The sequence below is a fragment of the Balaenoptera musculus genome, chromosome 20 (assembly GCF_009873245.2).
Source record: "Balaenoptera musculus isolate JJ_BM4_2016_0621 chromosome 20, mBalMus1.pri.v3, whole genome shotgun sequence".
Classification (NCBI taxonomy): domain Eukaryota; kingdom Metazoa; phylum Chordata; class Mammalia; order Artiodactyla; family Balaenopteridae; genus Balaenoptera; species Balaenoptera musculus.
In genome coordinates this window covers 58699977-58719857 of record NC_045804.1, presented here as the reverse complement: position 1 = coordinate 58719857, position 19881 = coordinate 58699977, and the positions used below count along the sequence as shown (strand labels likewise).

The window sequence follows — 19881 nt, the reverse complement described above, 5'->3', positions numbered from 1 at the left end:
TGAGGTGTTCACTCAGGACATGTTTGTTGAATGAAGGCAGGGCCAACCGTCAGTGGCTGGTCCCCAGCCTCCACGTGGCAAGGCCAGTAAGGGCAGCGCCAAGGCCAGGGCTGCCCAGGTCTGGAGATGGTTTAAGAGGGTGTGGCTACCGTAAATTCCATTTTTATGGTGTGGACAGAGGGCCACACACCGACTAATTTGGAAGCAGTACACATGGAATGTACCTGTGATGCAGAAGAGGACGTAAATACAGCAGCAAGAACAGGCCCAGCAGCGCAGGGGTGGGGGGGCCTGGGCCTCGCAAGTCTTCCCCGCGCCCCGCCTTCCACTACACACCCCGGGGGCTTCTCCCTCCTGGGGCTCCAGCCAGTCCCCAGGGCTGCGGAGGGCAGGAGGAGGTGGGGATCGGGCTGCAGGGGACCCGGAAGCCGAGCAACGTCATTCCCCTTGTGATTGAAAGAGGCGGTCACTGCTCTGACTCTGAGTGGGCGGGCGGGCGGTGGACGGAGGGGTGAGGGAATGAGGAGCACCACTTGTCAGATGTCAGGGCAACAGGCTGGACACAGACCGACTCGAGTGGCCCGCCACCCGCCTGCCCCGGGCGGGGGACACGCACCCTTCCTCCGTCTCGTTGATGATGTCGCAGATCTCCATGTTCAACGTCCAGTCCTCGCTCTGTAGGGAGCCGTCTGTAGCCTTTTCTGCAAATTCAGAAAGAAAACTGGCTTACACGTCTCCTGGAATAAGGACCCCGGCAGGAAAGAGGAGGGACCCGGACCCACCCCACTCTCCCACCAAGCAGACGGGCTGAGCTGACAGCAGCTCTGGGTGCTGCTCCCACGAGAATACCTGGGAGGGGGGCCGAGGGCTGACTCCTAACGCCGCCCTTCATTCACCAAACTCCCACGAGCTAGAACTCTTACAAGAAAACGCAGGGGAAAGGCTTCATGACATCGGGTGTGGCAATGATTTCACTCATGGATGTGACACCAAAAGCACAGGCAACAGAAGAAAAAACAGATAAACTGGACTGCACAAAGATTTAAAACTTTCTGTGCATTAAAGGACACAATCAACAGAGTAAAAACGGAGTGACCTACGGAATGTTAGGAAATATTTGGGAATCTGAGAAGGAGTTAGTATCCTTTAGAATAAATAAAGAAGACCTGAACAGACATTTCTCCAAAAAAGATATACAAATGGCCAAAAAGTCCATGAAAAAAGAAGTGTTAAATATCACTAGTCATTAGGGAAATGCAAATCAAAACAACAATGAGATACCACCTCACACCCACTAGGATGGCTGCTATCAAAAAACACAGAAAATAGGGACTCCTCTGGTGGTCCAGTGGGTAAGACTCTGCGCTCCCAGTGCAGGGGGCCCAGGTTCCATCCCTGGTGGGGGAACTAGATCCCACATGCGTGACACAACTAAGAAGCCCACATGCCGCAACTAAAAGATCCCTCGTGCCACAACGAAGATCCAGTGCAGCCATAAATAAATAAATAAAATATATATTTTAAAAACCCAGAAAATAACAAGTGCTGGAGAGGATGTGGAGAAACTGCTTGTGCACTGTTGGTGGGAATGGAAAATGATATAGCCCTTACAAGAAATACGGCAGGTCCTCAAATTATCAAAAAGAGAACTACCATATGATGCAGAAATTCCACTTTTGGGTATACACCCAAAAGAGTTGAAAGTAGGATCTCAAAGAGATATTTTCACACTCATGTTCACAGCAGCATTATTCACAATAGCCAGGAAGCAACCCAGGTGTCCAGCCACAGATGATGGATAAACAAAATGTGGTAAGTTCACAAAATGGAATATTATTCAGCCTTAAAAAGGAAGGAAATTCTGACACCTGCTCCAACATGAATAGAACCTCAAGGATATTATGCTGAGTGAAATAAGCCAGACACAAGAAGATAAATACTGTATGATTCCACTTATTTGAGCTTCCTAAAGTAGTCAAATTCATAGAGAGAAAGTAGAATGGTGGGTGCCAGAGGCTGGAGGCAGGAGGTGGTGAGTTGCTGTTGAATGGGGACAGAGCTTCAGTTTTGCAAGACGAAAAAGGTCTAGAGAGTGGTTGCACGACAGTGTGAATGTATTTAACACTTAAAAATGGTGAAGATGGCCAATTTTGTTATGTGTGTTTTAACACAATTAAAAATTAAAAAAAAAAAAAATCCCCCTAAGGTAGGCATGATTCTCTCCCACATTTAGAAAGAAGGAAGTGAGGCTCAGAGGTGGGGTCCTTGGCCGGGATCACATAGCTGAGTTGGTGGCACTGACATGCGGTCTCAGGTCTGTCTGTCTCTAACACCTAGGCATTTGCTGATATGGCCTCAGCAGTTAGCACAGGCGAGTTTGGACCCAACGTTGGGATCTTAACTGAATTCCAAGCCTGCCCCATCCTAACTACAAAATTCTCGAGAGGGAGACCATCACCACCCTTTCAACAACAGCTTCAAACAACCCGCACTTCCACTGACGCTCCATAAAAACCCCACGACCTCTGTACGTGTTGGAAGTGGCCTTGTTTTACTGGAGGCAGCTGCGGAGAAGGGACGCTCGTTTTGTACACAACACCCTGGAACTCACACGCCCAAACGAAGGCTGTCCTTACAAGCGGTGAGCACACACTCCAAACAGCCACTGCTGCAAACATCTGTGCGACAGCCTTCAGTCTGCGTGGAAAACGCCTCACTGCTTTAATTTTTACCAAAAAGGCTATATCCCCAACCTTTTCACCCCCTTTATTCGTCACCCTGGTCACCCAAAGACCCCCTACCCGCGAAGGCGCGAACCCGCCCCCAAACGGTGAGAGTCTCCCCTGAGGAGCCGGTGCGTGCGGTGGGCTGGGCGGGGGATGGGGTCTCAACCACCAGAGCCCACGGTGCCGCCTGGCAGGAGCAGTTGATCGGGGAGAGCAGGGGCAGGCACGCAGGAGGAACGGCCGAAGCACCGTCCAGTCTAGAGAAGGGAAGACCGAGGGCGGAGGCTGCTCGAGGTGAGGGCAGCACGAGGCAGCGTCGGGACGACCCTTGCCCCCCGCTCGCCGGGCCACTCGGCTCTCTGAAGGGCCCTCCCCTTCAAGGTGTCCACGCCCAGAGGAGGGGACTCCCCCTGGGGTCACACAGCAGGGCTGTCTGCGGCCACAAACCCAGCGGCCTCTTAATAAAGCCGCCCTGCCTGCGATCCTTCGGAGCCAGCGAAGGGACAGGCCAGCTGGCCAAGGGGCCGCCCTCCGCCGGTGGTCTGTCTGGTCACAGCACGGGCCGCGGCACAGACTCAGGAAGAGAGAGCGGCAGTGGCACCGTGGCGGGGCCACGGGGACACTGTCTTGGAGGCTTAACAGAGGAAACGTTCAATCAATGAACCTCACATCCAAGTTCTGGGTAGCAGCAGAGTCCATGAACCTGCCCCTCCCCCTCCCTCCTCCACCAGCACCGGGAAGGGGGTCAAAAGGCATGAGAACCCATCCTCGGGGTCAGTGCTTTCTATTCAATTACCGGGGTTCTGAGTTTTCAAGCTAAAAGATAGATGCTCCTTTTGATTATAAAGAACCAACTCCCAAAGAATGCTTCTTTCTTTTCATTTTGCTGGAAATGCCACAGAAATACAGCTGTGGGTATTTGGCTCGGCTGAGACAGATGAAGGAGGTACGGCTGACAAAGGAGCTCAAATCAGTTCTCGTTTTCCTCTCCTCATAAAAGAATTCCCCCCAGCAACAGAACTGAGTTGGATGTGATTGCCCTGCAACCGTGGCCACTACCACGGGCTCCCTCCCTCCGTCCTGTCCCCAGGCCAGAGGATGCAAAGTTCAGGCTCATTTCTTTTATCATGTAAATTGTCAAAACAGAAGATAAATCCTGGTGCAACAGCAGAAACACAATGCTCCAGGGGGCAAGGGCCAAGTCGTTCCCGCCAGCTAGCCCTTGGGATGGAGAAAGATCAAAGCACCAGTGACCCGGGCTGCAAAGGGCTGACCTTTTAGAGGTCCCCGGTGATATGCTAATGACCAGGGGCTGAGCAGGCCCGGGCAGGGCAGGGCAGGGCTGGACAGGGCTGGACAGGGCTGGGCTGAGCCGGGGCAGACACAGCTCCCATTAAACCTTCAGCGTAAAGGAGTTATGTCATCCTGACGCTGTTGCCATGGCATTTTCTCCATTCAGAAAAGGCCGCCTCCTGCCCGGTGTGGGCTGGGGGCCAGGGTGCCTTGAAGGTCAACCCTGGGACTTCCCTAGCGGTCCAGTGGTTAAGTCTCCGCGCTTCCACTGCAGGGGGCACAGGTTTGACACCTGGTCGGGGGCCGCTCGACCCTGCCAGCCATGACAGTGCCCTCTCCCAGCATGGCTTTTCTCCAGCAGCCCACCTCTCACCCCTCCCACGCAGTGGGAAATCCCAGGCGGTCCTGCTGCGAGGAGCCTCCAGACCCAGTGGCTTGGTTTCTTGGCTGCGGACGTCCACACTCTGACGTGAAATGGAGCAACTTCAGAAGCAGCCAGCACCAGAAGGCAGAAGAGGGCTGGATTAGCATTTTTGCATTCAGCAACATCCTTTTGGTGAGAATGGAGGAAAAAACAGCCAAATTTTCTACCTCCCCAACAATCAAGAGTGTGAGAAGGAACCCAGAGGTGCCGGCGCAAAGAAACAGCGCTCCGGGTTGCTTCGTGCCCAGTGTGGAGAAAGGAGGAAAGGGGGTCTGGGTGGGCAGGAAGCTCATCTGATGATACGCACCAGTGACGGAAGCAGCCTTCTGGATTCCGGATTGCTACATGCTAGTGGGGCAGGTGGGCACAGGCCAGCCAGGGGGAATGCTACATGCTAGTGGGGCAGGTGGGCACAGGCCAGCCAGGGGGAAAGAAAAATCAACCCCAACACTGTACTCAGAGCCATGGCGGCCTCTTGCTCCAGATTCCTAACCTGCTTTGTGAATGTTAATTGCAGCTGGTCCTCTTCCACTGGAGAGCCTCACCCCTGCTTTATGGGATGTCCTTTTCTACGCCAGCAGGCCCCACTCCTCCCTCACCCCTCTTAAAAGGCAGATAAAGTACATCTGACCAGCCCGCAGACTACAGAGGCAGCTTCCTCTGTAACTTTAAGGCAAAATAAAACCCCGTGGTCCCCACGCCATGTACTTGAGATTGGCAGCCTGAGAAGTGCCCTGCACCGTCCTTGACCTGCGGGCAGGGACAGGGAGAAGGCCAGTCGTGACCCAGTCCAGCCACAGCACTGGGGCCCCGATCCCTGGGCCCTAGCGCCACGGGGCCACGGGGAAGTGAGTGGCAACCCCGCCCCCGCCCACCAACTGTGACAGACCACGGCAAGCCCCTGTAAGCAGGGCACACAGGACAAGCCAAGCCAGGAAGAACCAGCCAGAGCTGGTGTGAAGTCCTCAGGGACTGGGTAAGCCCCTCTCCCCCACCCCGCAGCTGGAGAGGGCAGGGGGGGTGGTGGTGATGGAGAACTTGCTTCCAACCTTGGCTGCAGGTGAGACACTCCTGCCTGGGTCCCGCCCTGTGCCTTCCCATCAGAACCTGTGGGCACGAGGCAGGGACAGACGTGTTCCAACAGCGCCAGGGGGCTGGGGGTCCCGCCCCGGGGAAGGAACGAGACACAGCCCTCCAGCTAACAGCCACCGAAGGCTGGGCACGGGGACACAGCAGGAGGCAAGACAGACCGAGTCCCTGCCCTGCAGCTCGAGGACCCTGGCTCCAGTCCTGGCTCTGCCACGTTAACCCTGAGCTCCTGGACTCTGCTTCCCTTTTCTTCTCTGGTTCGTTCTCTAGGTGTTGTTTCCTGCCAAATGAGGTAACAGGTCCCAGTGATCTCTGATTCCCCCAGTCCCCTGCCCCACTCTGACAGTACACTGGCCTATGTTTTCTTTTCTTCTTTTTCGGTGATTTTTAAAATAACATTTATTTATTTATTTGGCTGTGCCGGGTCTTAGTTGCAGCACATGCGATCTTAGCTGTGGCACGCGGGATCTTTAGTTGCGGCACGCGGACTCTTAGTTGCGGCATGTGGAATCTAGTTCCCCGACCAGGGATTGAACCCGGGCCCCCTGCACTGGGAGCTCGGAGTCTTAACTACTGGACCACCGGGGAAGTCCCTCGTGATTTTTTTTTTATTGTGGTAAAATATACATAACATAAAATTTACCATCTTAACCATTTTTAAATGCACAGCTCAGTGGCATTACGGACATGCACGTTGTGCAACCGTCATCACCATCATCTCCAGAAATTATTCATCTTCCCAAACTGAAACTCTGTCCCCATTAAACCCTCACTCCCATCCCCCTCCCTCAGCCGCTGGCACCCACCCTTCTACTTTCTGTCTTTATGAAGTTGACCCCTCTAAGTACCTCACATAAGTGGATTCATACAATATTTGTCTTTTTTGTGACTGGCTTATTTCATGAAGCATAATTTCCTCAAGATTCATCCATGTTGGAGCAGGTGTCAGAATTTTCTTCTTTTTTAAGGCTGAATAATACTCCATTGCACGTAGAGACCACACTTTGTTTATTCATCTGTATGGGTTGTTTCCACCTTTTGGCTACTGTGAACGATGCTTCTATGAACGTGGGTGTGCAAATACCTGTTTCAGTCCCTGCCTTCCATTCTTTTGGGTGTATACCTAGAAGTGGGATTGGTGGTCATACGGTGATTCCACGTTTAACTTTTTGAGGAACTGCCAGACTGTTTCCCACAGCGGCTGCACCATTTTATGCTCCCAGCAGCAGTGCACAAGTATTCCAATTTCTCCACACCCTCACCTCCTTGTTATTTGGTATCTCATCACAGTTTTGATTTGCATTTCCTAATGACTTAGTGATGTTGAGCATCTTTTCACATGCTATTGACCAACTGTATATCTTCTTTGGGTAAATGCCTATTCAAGTCCATTTTTAAATTGGGTAGTTTAGTTTTTTGTTGTTGAGTTGTAGAAGTTATTTATTTAATTTTTATTTATTTATTTGTTTGTTTTTGGCTGCGTTGGGTGTTTGTTGCTGCGCGCAGACTTTCTCTAGTTGCGGCGAGCGGGGGCTTCTCTTTGTTGCAGAGCGCAGGCCTCTCACTGCAGTGGCTTCTCTTGTTGCGGAGCGTGGGCTCTAGGCACACAGGCTTCAGTAGTTGTGGCACACACGCTCAGTAGTTGTGGCACAAAGGCTCTAGAGCACAGGCTCAGTAGTTGTGGCACATGGGCTTAGTTGCTCTGTGGCATGTGGGATCTTCCCGGACCAGGGCTCGAACCCGTGTCCCCTGAACTGGCAGGCGGATTCTTAACCACTGTGCCACCAGGGAAGTCGCTAGAAATTATTTATATATTCTGGAAATTAATCCTTTATCAGATATATGCTTTGCAAATATTTTCTCCCATTTTGCGGGCTGTGTTTTCCTCTTTTGATAATGTCCTTTCATGCACAAAAGTTTCCAATTTTGATTAAGTCTGATTTATCTATTTTTTTCTTTTGGTGTCATAGCCAAGAAATCATTGCTAAATCCAGTGTCATGAAGCGATCTCCCTGTTTTCTCCTAAAACGTTTATGGTTTTAGCTCTTATGTTTAGGTCTTTGCCCTATTTTGAGTTGTTTTTTATATGGTATAAGGTATGGGTCCCACTTCATTCTTTTACATGGGGATATCCAGTTTTCCCAGCACCATCTGTTGGAAAGACTGTCTTTTTCCCACTAAATGGTCTTGGCACCCATGTCAAAAATCAGTTGAGCATATATGGGAAGATTTATTTCCAGGCTCTCTATTCTATCCCATTGGTCTACATCTGTCCTTATGCCAGTGCCATGCTGTTTTGATTACTGTAAATTCTGAAATCAGGAAAGTTGAGTCCTCTAACTTTGTCCTTTTTTTTCAAGGTTGTTTTGGCTATTTGGAGTCCCTGAGGTTCCATATGAATTTTAGGATAGAGGTTTTTTTTTTGTTTTTTTTTTTAAAGTACATTTTTTTTAAATTAATTTATTTATTTATATTTATTTTTGACTGTGTTGGGTCTTCACTTCTGTGTGAGGGCTTTCTCTAGTTGTGGCAAGTGGGGGCCACTCTTCATCGCGGTGCGCGGGCCTCTCACTATCGCAGCCTCTCGTTGCGGAGCACAGGCTCCAGACGCGCAGGCTCAGTAGTTGTGGCTCACGGGTCTAGTTGCTCCGCGGCACGTGGGATCCTCCCAGACCAGGGCTCGAACCCGTGTTCCCTGCATTGGCAGGCGGATTCTCAACCACTGCGCCACCAGGGAAGCCCAGGATGGAGTTTTTTACTTCTGCAAAAAATGTTGGTGGGCTTTCGATGCGGATTTCATTGAATCCGCAGATCACTTCGGGTAGTATTGTCATCTTAAAAGTATTACGTCTTCAACCCGTGAATATGGGTTGTCTTTCCATGTATTTATCTTCTTTCCTTTCTTGCAGCAATGTTTTGTAGTTTTCAGGGTATAAGTCTCTTACCTCCTTGGTTAATTCCTAGGGATGCTATTCTTTTTCATGCTATTATAAATGAAACTGTTTTCTCAATTTCCTTTTCAGATTGTTCACTGTTAGTGTATAGAAACATAGCTGATTTTTGAGTGTTGATTTTTTTATCCTGAAGCTTTGCTGAATCTATTAATTCTAACAGGTTTTCTTTTTTTTTTAATGAAATCTTTAGGTTTTCTACATACAAGGTTATGTCATCTGTGAACAGAGATCCCATTTGGAGGCCCTTTATTTCTTTTCCGCTGTAATCGCTCCAGCAAGGACTCCCAGTACCATGTTGAATAGAAGTGGTGAAAATTAGCATCCCTGGGCTTACACAGAACTTCACCAAACCCGATCATCACCGTGAGCGCAAACGAAGGGAAGAGGAGACCCATCGGAGCTGAGCCCTCATTTCAGGAAAAGGTAGGTTATCTGCCTGAGTGTGAAAGCGGGAACCACATCCGGGTCCAGAGGACTCTGCCAGCCAAGGGGCCTTGTATCTGCGTCCCGCCCCCAGGAGGTCACTTGGACTTCTCCGGCCTGGAAAGCCTTCGCCCCCGCCAGCCTGCCCATGTCTAGTGCTGCCGCCACGTCCTCCCCCGAGCCTCCTTAGATACCATCCCTAGGGATGCTTCTGACGGGCACCAGCACCTGACGGAACAGTCCAGGCAAGCGCCGAGTTCTCAAGGCCATTCCAACTCTGTTCTGGGAGGTTCTTCCGATGTGACGGCCGTAACGGGCCGTGGGGGTACCTGGCTTCCCGCCTAAACCTGCAGCTGCACGAAGGCGGCACATCTCCGCATCCGCGGCAGGGCCTGGCCTGTGATGCCACGCAGCGATGACCGCACACCCTCTGCGGCCCTGGGCGCTGGGCCCTGGGTGGCCCGGGGAGATCGGCACTGGGCACCAGCTGTCCCCAGGGTCTCCCTCTAGGCTCAGAAGCAGGAGAAACAAGCGTGACTGTGGAGTCTGAGCAGGGAGTTGGAACCCACGCTTTGGTGGCTTCAAACTTCAGCCAATTACCGTGTGACCCCCGGAATGCAACCTCTTCAAGGCTTTCCGTCATCTCTAAGATGCGATAATCACAGTGGTTTTCTCACGTGGCAGCTGTGAGATGAACTAAGCACGAAACAGGAAGCACTGCAGAGCCCATGACTCAGTGGCCGGCGTCCCCCCCCCGGGGCGCCATGGCCCCCCCGCACCCTTCCCTCGCATTCCCGTGTCACCACTGCCACCTACAGGTAAACAGCCGCCCACCAGCCACCCCGGCCGCTTGATGCCCAGGAGCCTGCAGATACCCAGCTTCCTGATTTCTGGGTTTCTGCGCCACAGGGGCTCCCCTTCCGGAAGGAAGCGCCCAACGGCCCGGCCCACCTGCGAGGCAGAGGCACCGTTTCCTCAGAGATCCAAACGCTGAAGCTCCCAGGTCTCAGAGCCCAGCCGGTAAACCTGCCCACGAGCCACTCACGACACACGTCACGTCTCCCGACTCTGGACACGGGCCCTGGGCAGGCTGCCCGTGCCCCGCCGGCCACGTCTCGCCCTCAGAGCTGCCACCTCTGACCTCGCGTCGTCAGGGCGCCGGTGCGCACAGCAGGAGCGGAGGGGGAGGGAATCCGGTGTCCAGCGAGCACACCTCCTGTCGGGCCGGGCTCTTCACAGACTCGCCTTATGTACCCCAGCCCCACCCCCGGGGAGGGCAGCCCCTCTCAGAGGCCGAGGGGTGAGCAGCCCAACAGCGCGCCGCCCGCAGGGAGCAGCGACCAAGGCCACCCTGGCGCACGCGGCCTGGGACCCCGACACCCCGGCCACAGCCCGCCCTCCTGATTTCCCAGGTGGAGCTGAGAAGCGTACAGGCAGCGGGGTGAGGATCAAGTGCAATCAGCTGCCAGGTCAACTCTCTCCTTGTTCTTCTTTTCTTCGTTAATAAACTTTTAATATCGGAATAATTTCAGATTTACTGAGAAGTCGCAAAGATTGTGTAAGGGTCCCTATGTGCCCTTCTCCCAGTTTCTGCTAATGTGTGTAAGGGTCCCTATGTGCCCTCCTCCCAGTTTCTGCTAATGTTAACATCTTACAGAACCGCTGTTCACGTGTCAAAACTGAAAAATCAACATCGGCAGAGAACTACTAACTAAACCCCAGGCTTTATTCGGATTTCGCCAGTTTCTCCACTAAAACGCCCTTTTTGTCCAGGATCCAGTCCAGAATACCACACTGCATTTCGTTTTCTCCTCTTTTTAATCTCCTATTTTCTTTAAAGACTGACAAATTCACAAAATCACTCACTTACTCTCCCACCTGGAGAGCTCGGTTCCAAGGGGCAGCTCTGTCCGAGCCCGACTCCACGCCGGCCTAATTAGGCCACCACGCGCTCCCCTCCCCCGACAAAGGAGCCCTTCAGGCCAGCCCGCAGCGCAGAGAAGAGACGCCTGTCAGCCTCACAGGCCCCAGGCTTCTGACCCAAGTTCTTTTCAACTGGGACCCCCTTGGGGGTCCCCAGCTTAGGTGCACGTGGGTGTGACCTCTAGAGGCAGAGACACGGGCCACCTGATGGAGCATTTCCTGAGTGGGTACAGGCGGGTGCGGGACGGGGGCTGGGGGCGCTGACTCAGGGCCAGGCGGGCAGCTGGGGGCGCAGGGCTCTGCAGGAGCCGGGTCAGGCCGCGAGCAAGGGGTCCCCGGCTGTTATCCGACACCCAGGCTGCTGGGCCCGCTGATGGGAAGAGAAAGGTCCAGTGGGGGGCTGGTGCTCAGGTCAGAGCTGCAGGAAATCGAGCCGACATGCAGCCCTGGGGCTGCTGGCCTCGCCCATTCGCACCCCCAGGGCAGAGGCGAGGGCAAGAGGCCGAGCCATGGAGCCACGGAAGGCTTCCCAGTTCAAGCTCAAACTGACAGAGGGGCCTCCGCCCCAGGGCACTGGCGGGCACAGAACAGCCAGCAGGCAGGAGGCACGCACACCGTGACCCAGCGAGTGCCGGGGAGTGCCATGCGGAGGGAGGCCCGCAGAGGCCCCCCCCCCCCCGGGCCTGCAGGAGGAGGGGCGCGGCTGGGAACAGCCCCCTGTCCTGTGACAGGCAGGCTTCCTGCAAGAGCAGCGACAGCGCGTGGTGGAGACAGATCACGGTGACCCCGAGGGCCCAAGCCGGAGCACACAGCCAGCCTGACTGCCCGGGGAAGAGGGAGCGAGCACGGGGCCCAGGCCGGCCCTGGGCATCTGACCGTGGCCACATTCCTCCAGCTCTCTCAACTTCAGCTTAGTCATCCATAAAAACGGGCACGACGGTCCCTCCCCCTCACAGGGGGTGAGTATTAAGTGAGTTAGTGAGTGTGCAACAGACAGGACCTACCTCAAGCCTTCTGTGGACGGGACCTCAGGAAGGCAGAGGAGCCGCCTCCACGGCTTTTAGGGCGCCTAAAAGCGCTCCTAGTGTGTGGATGGACAGGACCACGACCAGGACAGGCTGCACCCCGCCGGCCAGGCACCCATCAGCCGACGAGGCTAGCCAGGGACCACAGGCATCGCCATGAGCGACGCCAAAAAGGAAGGTCTCCTTCCAGCCTCAAAGAGCAAGTACAAAACTCCCAGCCTGGAGGAAGCCTCCCCCAATTTCCCCAGGGCTCACCCCAGCTGTGCTCGGTGAAGCCTGAGTGCGTGGCCCCATTCCTGCAAAGAGCCGGCCCCCGGACCAGGTCCAGAGGAACAGGCTCCTTGCCGCCCGCTCACAGCTTCTGTGGGGACCAGGCGAAAACAACCCCTCGGATGGGGCTCACATGTTAGCAGATGTTTCCCATCTGGAGGTCTAGCCTGAGGAGGAAGGGCAGCTAATAAGAAGAAACACCCGCGTCAGAGCAACGAAGCTAAATTCCTACTCCTGAATCAACACACACTTTTAAAAGAATGATGCCCACTGCTGGGAGGGCTACCAGGAGACCAGAGCATCACCTCACTGGCGGCCACACACCTTTAAGAACCTTCTGGAAAAACAACAGACATCCAGGGGCATGCTGTAAAAGATTCTTGTCCTTTGATCTAACAATCTCTTTAGGACTCTTAGCTTAAAGGGATATTTCAAATAAAAAAGCTACCCAGCCCGGCAATTCCACTCCTGGGTCACCCAAGAGACATGAAGACATCTTTCCACGCAAACACCTGCACCTGAACGTCATGGCAGCACTATTCATAACAGCCAAAACGTTGAAATAACCCATGTCCATCAACTGAAGAACAGATAAATATCCGTACAATGGAATAATACTCGGCAATAAAAAGGAATGAAATGCAGATGTGTGTTCCAACATGGATGGACCCTGAGGCACTATGCCAACTGAAAGAAGCCAGACGGGGCTCCCTGGGGGCGCAGGGGTCAGGAACCCGCCCGCCAGCGCAGGGGACACGGGCTCCAGCCCTGCCCCGGGAAGATCCCACATGCCGCGGAGCAACTAAGCCCGTGCGCCACAACTACTGAGCCTGTGCTCTAGAGCCCGTGAGCCGCGACTACTGAGCCCGCGTGCCACAACTACTGAAGCCCACGTGCCTAGAGCGCGTGCTCCGCAACAGGAGGGGACACCGCAATGAGAAGCCCGCATGCAATGAAGAGCAGCCCCTGCTCGCTGCAACTAGAGAAAGACCCAACACAGCCAAAAAATAAATAAATTAATTAATTAATTAAAAAGAAAGAAGCCAGACACAGAAGGACACATACTGCACGATACCACTTACAGGAGGGATCTCGAGTGGACAAATCCATAGAGACGGGAAGTGGAAGGGTGGGGGCCGAGGCCTAGGGGAGGGGTGGGGAGTGAGGGTTTAACGGGGTAGCATTTCAGTTTGGGAAAATGAAAAAGTTCTGGAGATGATGGTGGTGATGGTGGCACAACAATATGAGTGTACTTAATGCCACTTAAAAATGGCAAATTTGGGCTTCCCTGGTGGCGCAGTGGTTGAGAATCCACCTGCCAACGCAGGGAACACGGGTTCGAGCCCTGGTCTGGGAAAATCCCACATGCTGCGGAGCAACTAGGCCCGTGAGCCACAATTACTGAGCCTGTGCATCTGGAGCCTGTGCTCCACAGCAAGAGAGGCTGCGATAGTGAGAGGCCCGCGCACCGCGATGAAGAGTGGTCCCCGCTCGCCGCAACTAGAGAAAGCCCTTGCGCAGAAACGAAGACCCAACACAGCCAAAAATAAAGAAAGAAAGAAAGAAAAACTTAAATTAAAAAAAAAAAGGCAAATTTTATGTTATTTATATTTTTTCACAATTTTTCAAATGGGAAAAAAGACCCCAGGTTGGATAAGTCCATTTACATGAAACGTCCAGAAGAGGCAAATCTATAGAGGTAGAAAGTAGACTGGTGGCTGCCTAGGGTTGGGGGAAATGAGGGGTGACTGCTGACGGACATGGAAGGATGGAAATGATCTAAAACTGATTGTGGTGACGGCTTCGCAATGCTGCGAATATACCAACAACCACTGGACTGTACACTTTAAAGGGTGAGTCGTATGGTATGGGAATTAGATCTTGATAAAGCTGTAAAAAAAGGAAAAAAGCTACACACGGGAATGCGTTCAATACAGTATTATTTAAAATTATTATTATTATTTTTTGGCCACACTGCAAGGCATGCGGAACTTCCCTAACCAGGGATCAAACCCCGCAGCCCCAGCAGTGGAAGCACGGAGTCCTAACCACTGGACAACCAGGGAAGTCCCTATTTAAAATTCTTAAAACTTCTCAAATATGAAGTAAAAAAGTGGTGGCCAAGTAAATGATGGTATCTATATCAACTTAACTAAATACCATATGGCCATTATAAGTAATCGCTATTAAAACCATACAGAAACATCTTGTAATGATGTAAAGAACACAAGACACAATTTTTTTTTTAAAGGGATGCATATGGATAGTGCTGGGAAGAGAAACAGAAAGAAGTGAAAATAATCAGTGTGGCTTAGAGGCAAATCTTTAAAATTTTTTTCTGTTATTACTGTTTTACAAAGAAGAAAAGGGGCTATTGTACTGCAAAAGACTAAGAATAAAATGGCAAACTTGTGACCAAAACTAAAATCCAGTCATTTAATTCTTTTTTTTTTAAAAATAAATTTATTTATTTATTTTTTGGCTATAATGGGTCTCCGTTGCTGCGCGCGGGCTTTCTCTAGCTGCGGCGAGCGGGGGCTACTCTTCCTTGTGGTGCGCGGGCTTCTCATTGCAGCGGCTGCTCTTGTTGCAGAACACGGGCTCTAGGTGCGCAGGCTTCAGTAGTTGTGGCGCATGGGCTCAGTAGTTGTGGCTCACGGGCTCTAGAGCGCAGGCTCAGTAGTTGTGGTTCGCGGGCTCTAGAGTGCAGGCTTCAGTAGTTGTGGCACACAGGCTTAGTTGCTCCATGGCATGTGGGATCTTCCTGGATCAGGGCTCGAACCCATGTCCCCTGCATTGGCAGGCGGATTCTTAACCACTGCGCCACCGTGGAAGCCCAACTTATTTAATTCTTCCATCAAAAATAGCTGGGCCCAGGGTGCAAGTCTGTCCCGAGCATGAGAAAACCTCTCCATGGACTATAAAGGCATTTTCATCCTGACCAGGTCTCCCTACTAACAGCTCCTGTCCCACAGCGGGTGACCCATGACTTGGTTTTTCTACCACCTGGTGGGCCACCCGGACAGTCAGGGAGGACCAAAGGGAGAGCCAGTCTGGGCAGTGCGGGAGATACAGACACGACACACGTGTGATTTGCATTCCAAGGCCAAACCCAATTGGGCTCTGAATCACCTGGGAAATCGTGCCTACCTATCGACATAAAAAAATCAGGAATACCAACACTGAAAATAAACAGGGAGATTACACGGAAACGTAGCCATAATTCTTTTTTTTTTTTTTTTTTTGGCTGTGTTGTGTCTTTGTTGCTGGGCAGAGGCTTTCTCTACTTGCGGTGAGCAGGGGCTACTCTTCGTTGTGGTGTGCGGGCTTCTCATTATGGTGGCTTCTCTTGTTGCGGAGCACAGGCTCTAGGCACACAGGCTTCAGTATAATACACAAGCCCTAGGTATGTATTTCTGAAGGATAGGAATCTTGGGCTTCCCTGGTGGCTCAGTGGTTAAGAATCCACCTGTCAATGCAGGGGACACGGGTTCGAGCCCTGGTCCGGGAAGATCCCACATGCCGCGGAGCAACTAAGCCCGTGCGCCACAACTACTGAGCCTGCACTCTAGAGCCCACGAGCCACAACTACTGATGCCTGTGTGCCTAGAGCCCGTGCTGCACAACAAGAGAAGCCCCTGCTCACCGCAACTAGAGAAAGCCTGCGCACAGCAACGAAGACCCAACACAGCCAAAAACAAATAAATAAATAAATTTATAAAAAAGAAAAAAAAAAGAAATACACACCTAGATATTTATAGATCAAATTATGTGATGTCTGGGATTTGTTGCACAGCAATCAGGGCAGGAAAAGTCTGTGGGGCTGTAGGGGACCCCGAACACCCTGACTTGCTCACTGTTGAAATGCACCAATAAATACATGGGACGGCATCCTGGTAGTCTCTCTTCTTTTTATATGTTTGAAATTTTCCGTAATAATAAGAAAAACTTCAGTAGGAAAGGCATAAAACTATTCATAAGTTTGGCTCAGCAAGACACCCCTCAGGAAATAAGTCAGCGGGCGGGGGGAGCTGATTCTGCAAGGATGCCTAATTGAGAAAGTCCCTGTTGTTCTCAGCAAATGAGAGGACGGCTGCTCCACGAGGCTCCATCAATAAGGCAAAAGATGTACATGGCTTTTAAAAATGATAAATACCTCGGCCTCGTCGCTAAGTGGAAATCAGTGCAGGAACGCTAAGTGAAAATCGGGGAGCCAAAGTATCAGATGCATACTAATCACCACAAGGTAAAAATGCGCGCTCACATAAGAGAAGGGTTGGGAGAGAACACAGAGCCGCATCCTCTCACAGAGGCCCGGCCGCCGCCGCTGACTTGATGGCGCTCGGGGACCCACGGCCTCCCTCCCTGGTTCCCCGCAGCCCCGGGGCCGCGTGGTGGCTACTCCGGAACCTACCTGCCCCAGGAGACCAGGGATTCCACAGCACACGGTAGGGACGCGGCAGGTGCTCCCCAAGCGAAACAGAATCTAAACGGCTGCGGTCCAGTCTGAGGTTTGGCCTGGTTTGTTCTGCAGAGCTGTTCTGCCCGCAGGAACCCTTCGGAAAAGGCATCCTTAGTGAGGACAATGCTTCCTTTCTGTGCACAAAGCGCCCTGCAGCCCTGGGCTTGGGAAGAGCGCAGGCAAAACCAAACCACACTGGACGCAGGCAAAGCCGTGCTGGGTTTCTGCGAGTCTGCCCTGGGTCTCCCTTGCCCGGGTTCCCGACACACACGGCGCAGCACAGTTCGGCGGCAGGGGCCGGGGGACGAGGGCTGCCCTCCGTGCCACGTCCCCGGTGCTGGCTTTGTGCCCCTGTGGCCTGGATGGCCCCCCACCCCTCTGCCTACAGCTGCTCTGAGCAGCACACTTTGGGGGAAGTGGTTTGATATGGATATTCAAGAAGGTCAGGAAGAACACCAGAGAAGGTCATTTTTCAGAGCAGTGGTTCTTAACTCTTTCTGGATGGAATGTTAAAGGAAGCATACATTCCCTGTGAGCATCTGGGAAGACCTTTCCAGAAAAGTGCATCCGAACCCAACTCGGCACACACTCTGGACAGGCTGGTCCGAGAGCCCGACCCCAGTCGGAGAGCTTCCCACGCCGAGCATCCCAGGTGCTTTAGCTGCGCTGTTCTCAGGAACACCTGAGAAGCTAAACAGAACATGAATTTCCGTGGCGCCCGGGCGGCCGCAGCACTCTCTGCGGAGGCCCCTGCGGGCAGCGAGCGGCCGCTCCACCCAGGGTCTGCAGCCTCTCTCTGTGGGCCTGGCACGCGGACGCTCACCTTGCAGAGCCATCTCCCAGAGACTTCCCTAAAGGCTCCGGGAAGCGGCTACGGAGAATTGCCGACACACGACCTAGTCCATTCTCCCAGTAAGAGCCAAAAAACTGGTCCGGGGGGTTCTAGGGAATGAGCGAATCAGAGCCAACTGTGAAGACGGAAGGAAAGAGAGGCGAGCGGGGCTGCAGGGCCCACGGGCACACGCCTGCAGCCGGCTCCCTGGACTCGGCGCCTCCGGGGTTCCCAGAGGCGGGCTCTTTCCCTCCCTTGTCCAGGACGTAGAGCGCCCTTCCCGGAAGCCTCTGGCTGGCAGTCCATCAACCCGAGAGAACGCTTTCATCCATCACGGCCCCGGCCTGGCCCTTCACGGCTGCTCCCTATGACCACGCGAGGAAGTCAGTCTCAGTTTCTTCTTACCAAGCGTTAGAATATATTTGAAGGATACACCCTGCCTACTTCCAAAAGGAAATTATGGTCGTCTTTAATAATAATTTATACTCAAGGCAAATAAAATAAAATGAAATGAAGACTAGAAAACACATGGAATAAAAGATGAACCTTTTTACCAAGAACCAGAGAGAGAAGAGAGTTACTACAGTCAGATACCAAATCAGGCCTGGCCTTCCTGGCTGCCTGGGCAGAAAGGCAAAGACAACAAGCCCCCAGTCTCACTTTCTGATTAAAGGCAGAGTAAACGGTGCTCCACTGGGAGGGGGGGACTGTTTTCTCCTGGCGCTCAGTGAGTGACTTCAAGATGAACTTATTGCAGTCACTATTGTGTTAAGGAATAATGAGCAGCATAATATAAAACATCTTGAAAACAGCTTCACATAAAACACAAAACGTTCTTCCCCCAACTTCCCGGTGTCTCGCACCCTCGCTGACTTGACCCGTCACCTTCCCAGCCTCACGTCCTCCTCTGGCCTCCTCAGGTCCCCGGGGGATGGCACAGTTCACCCAGCTGGGCTCCTCCTGATTCCCAGAACACACTGCGACCTTCCCAAGCTTACCTGGAATTACCCTACACTCTAGATCCTGCCTCTGCTCCAAAGGCCTCCCAGGTTCCCAGTCAAAAGAGGCCTCGTCCAGCATGCTTCCCATGCCCCTGCCGCCGCCCAGCACCAGCTCCACGGAGCCAGGGTCACACAGCCTGCAGTCAGGCTGACCTGAGCCCAAGTCTGATTCTGCTGCTTATCGGCTGTGTGATCCTGAGCAAGTAACTAGACCTCTCTGAGCCTCAGTTTCCTCACCTAGGGATCGGGAAGAGTAATACCTACACCTTGCAAAGCTATTGTGAGAACTGAATGAACATCTGTAAAGGCCTGGCACAGAGAGCCCTCAGGAGAAGTATGGGTGGTCACAGCTGCTACCGTAGAGACCCCCCCAGCAAAGGAGGTCCCTGAAGGCGACGTAGGAAAGCATCTCCAGTGTGCCCCGCGCCCAAGGGACCTCAGAAACAGTGCTGTCTGAGAGTCTGACCGTGTGGAATTAGTCAGAGATCCGACACACGGTGGGCTCATGCCAGACCCAGGTCTACAACAAGGAGCTCCTGCCCCCAGGCCATGCTTGGTCCACAGGACGCTGTCAGCCCCCCTGAGGGGCTCCAGGGCACTGACCCCCTGCTTCTCGCAGCAAAGACCCTCTTCACCATCAGAAGAGCATTCTCGTCATACAGGTCTCCAAATCCCAAGCAAATCGCGCTATTACAACCTGAGGTGGCCACCTTACCCAGAGTTAACCTCTCTCAGGGAGCTGGTGTGTATTTAACTGTTATGAATGTGCAGCGCTGACCAAAGCTTTGCTGAACTACAGATAAAATCTATCAGCTCGTGAGGGCTAATTTGGTAGAACATGAATCCTGCAAGTTCTAATAACTCACAGGAGACTCCTCAAGCACTTACGAGCTATACGTCTTCCACACTCATAAAACAACCATAATTACCTTTCATGGGTGAGATGGTCTAGTAATTCTTAAGTGACTTAACCAGAGAAAGTCTGTGGAAAAAACTAATTTCAAAGAAGTCTTGTTTCAAAAGCAGAAGACACGACCAAGAATTGGTGAGTCCACTTTTTAACCAACACGCCAGAAACCATACTTGGCTTCCTCTCCTGGGGACACGTGCATTGCAGTGATACTGCCCCGGACAGCAGTGCAAAACCGTGTCCAAAACAGTTTTGAATCTTCTAGTTTGGAAGTTCCCTCCAGAAGCAGTGTGACAGTGAGGTGGAGGGGAAGCCAGGCCTCCCTGGGGTGAGCAGGGGTTGGGGGCGCACTCTGGGACCAGGCAGTGCTGGACACAAGTCTCACTTAAAAATACTGGGAGGGGCTTCCCTGGTGGCGCAGTGGTTGAGAATCTGCCTACCAATGCAGGGGACACGGGTTTGAGCCCTGGTCCGGGAGGATCCCACATGCCGCGGAGCAACTGGGCCCGTGAGCCACAACTACTGAGCCTGCGCGTCTGGAGCCTGTGC

General features: G+C 52.7%; 1 protein-coding gene across 10 annotated transcripts in view; it reads right to left on the bottom strand.

The window, feature by feature from the left end:
- The window catches only part of TOM1L2 (target of myb1 like 2 membrane trafficking protein), an 82215-nt gene that overhangs the window by 37632 nt on the left and 24702 nt on the right, over positions 1-19881 (bottom strand). For 8 of the 10 annotated variants that reach the window (XR_005018004.1, XM_036838268.1, XM_036838269.1 and 5 more), the window contains exon 2: positions 617-701. The exons of 1 other annotated variant lie outside the window; for it this stretch is intronic. Coding sequence is in view for 8 of the 9 variants with exons in the window: in XM_036838268.1 (XP_036694163.1) it covers positions 617-701 (85 nt within the window). In the remaining variant the exon portion in view is untranslated. Of the gene's footprint in view, positions 1-616; positions 702-11185; positions 11191-14943; positions 14951-19881 lie in introns of those variants that run through there. One more of the 10 variants, XM_036838271.1, reaches the window with a different exon arrangement.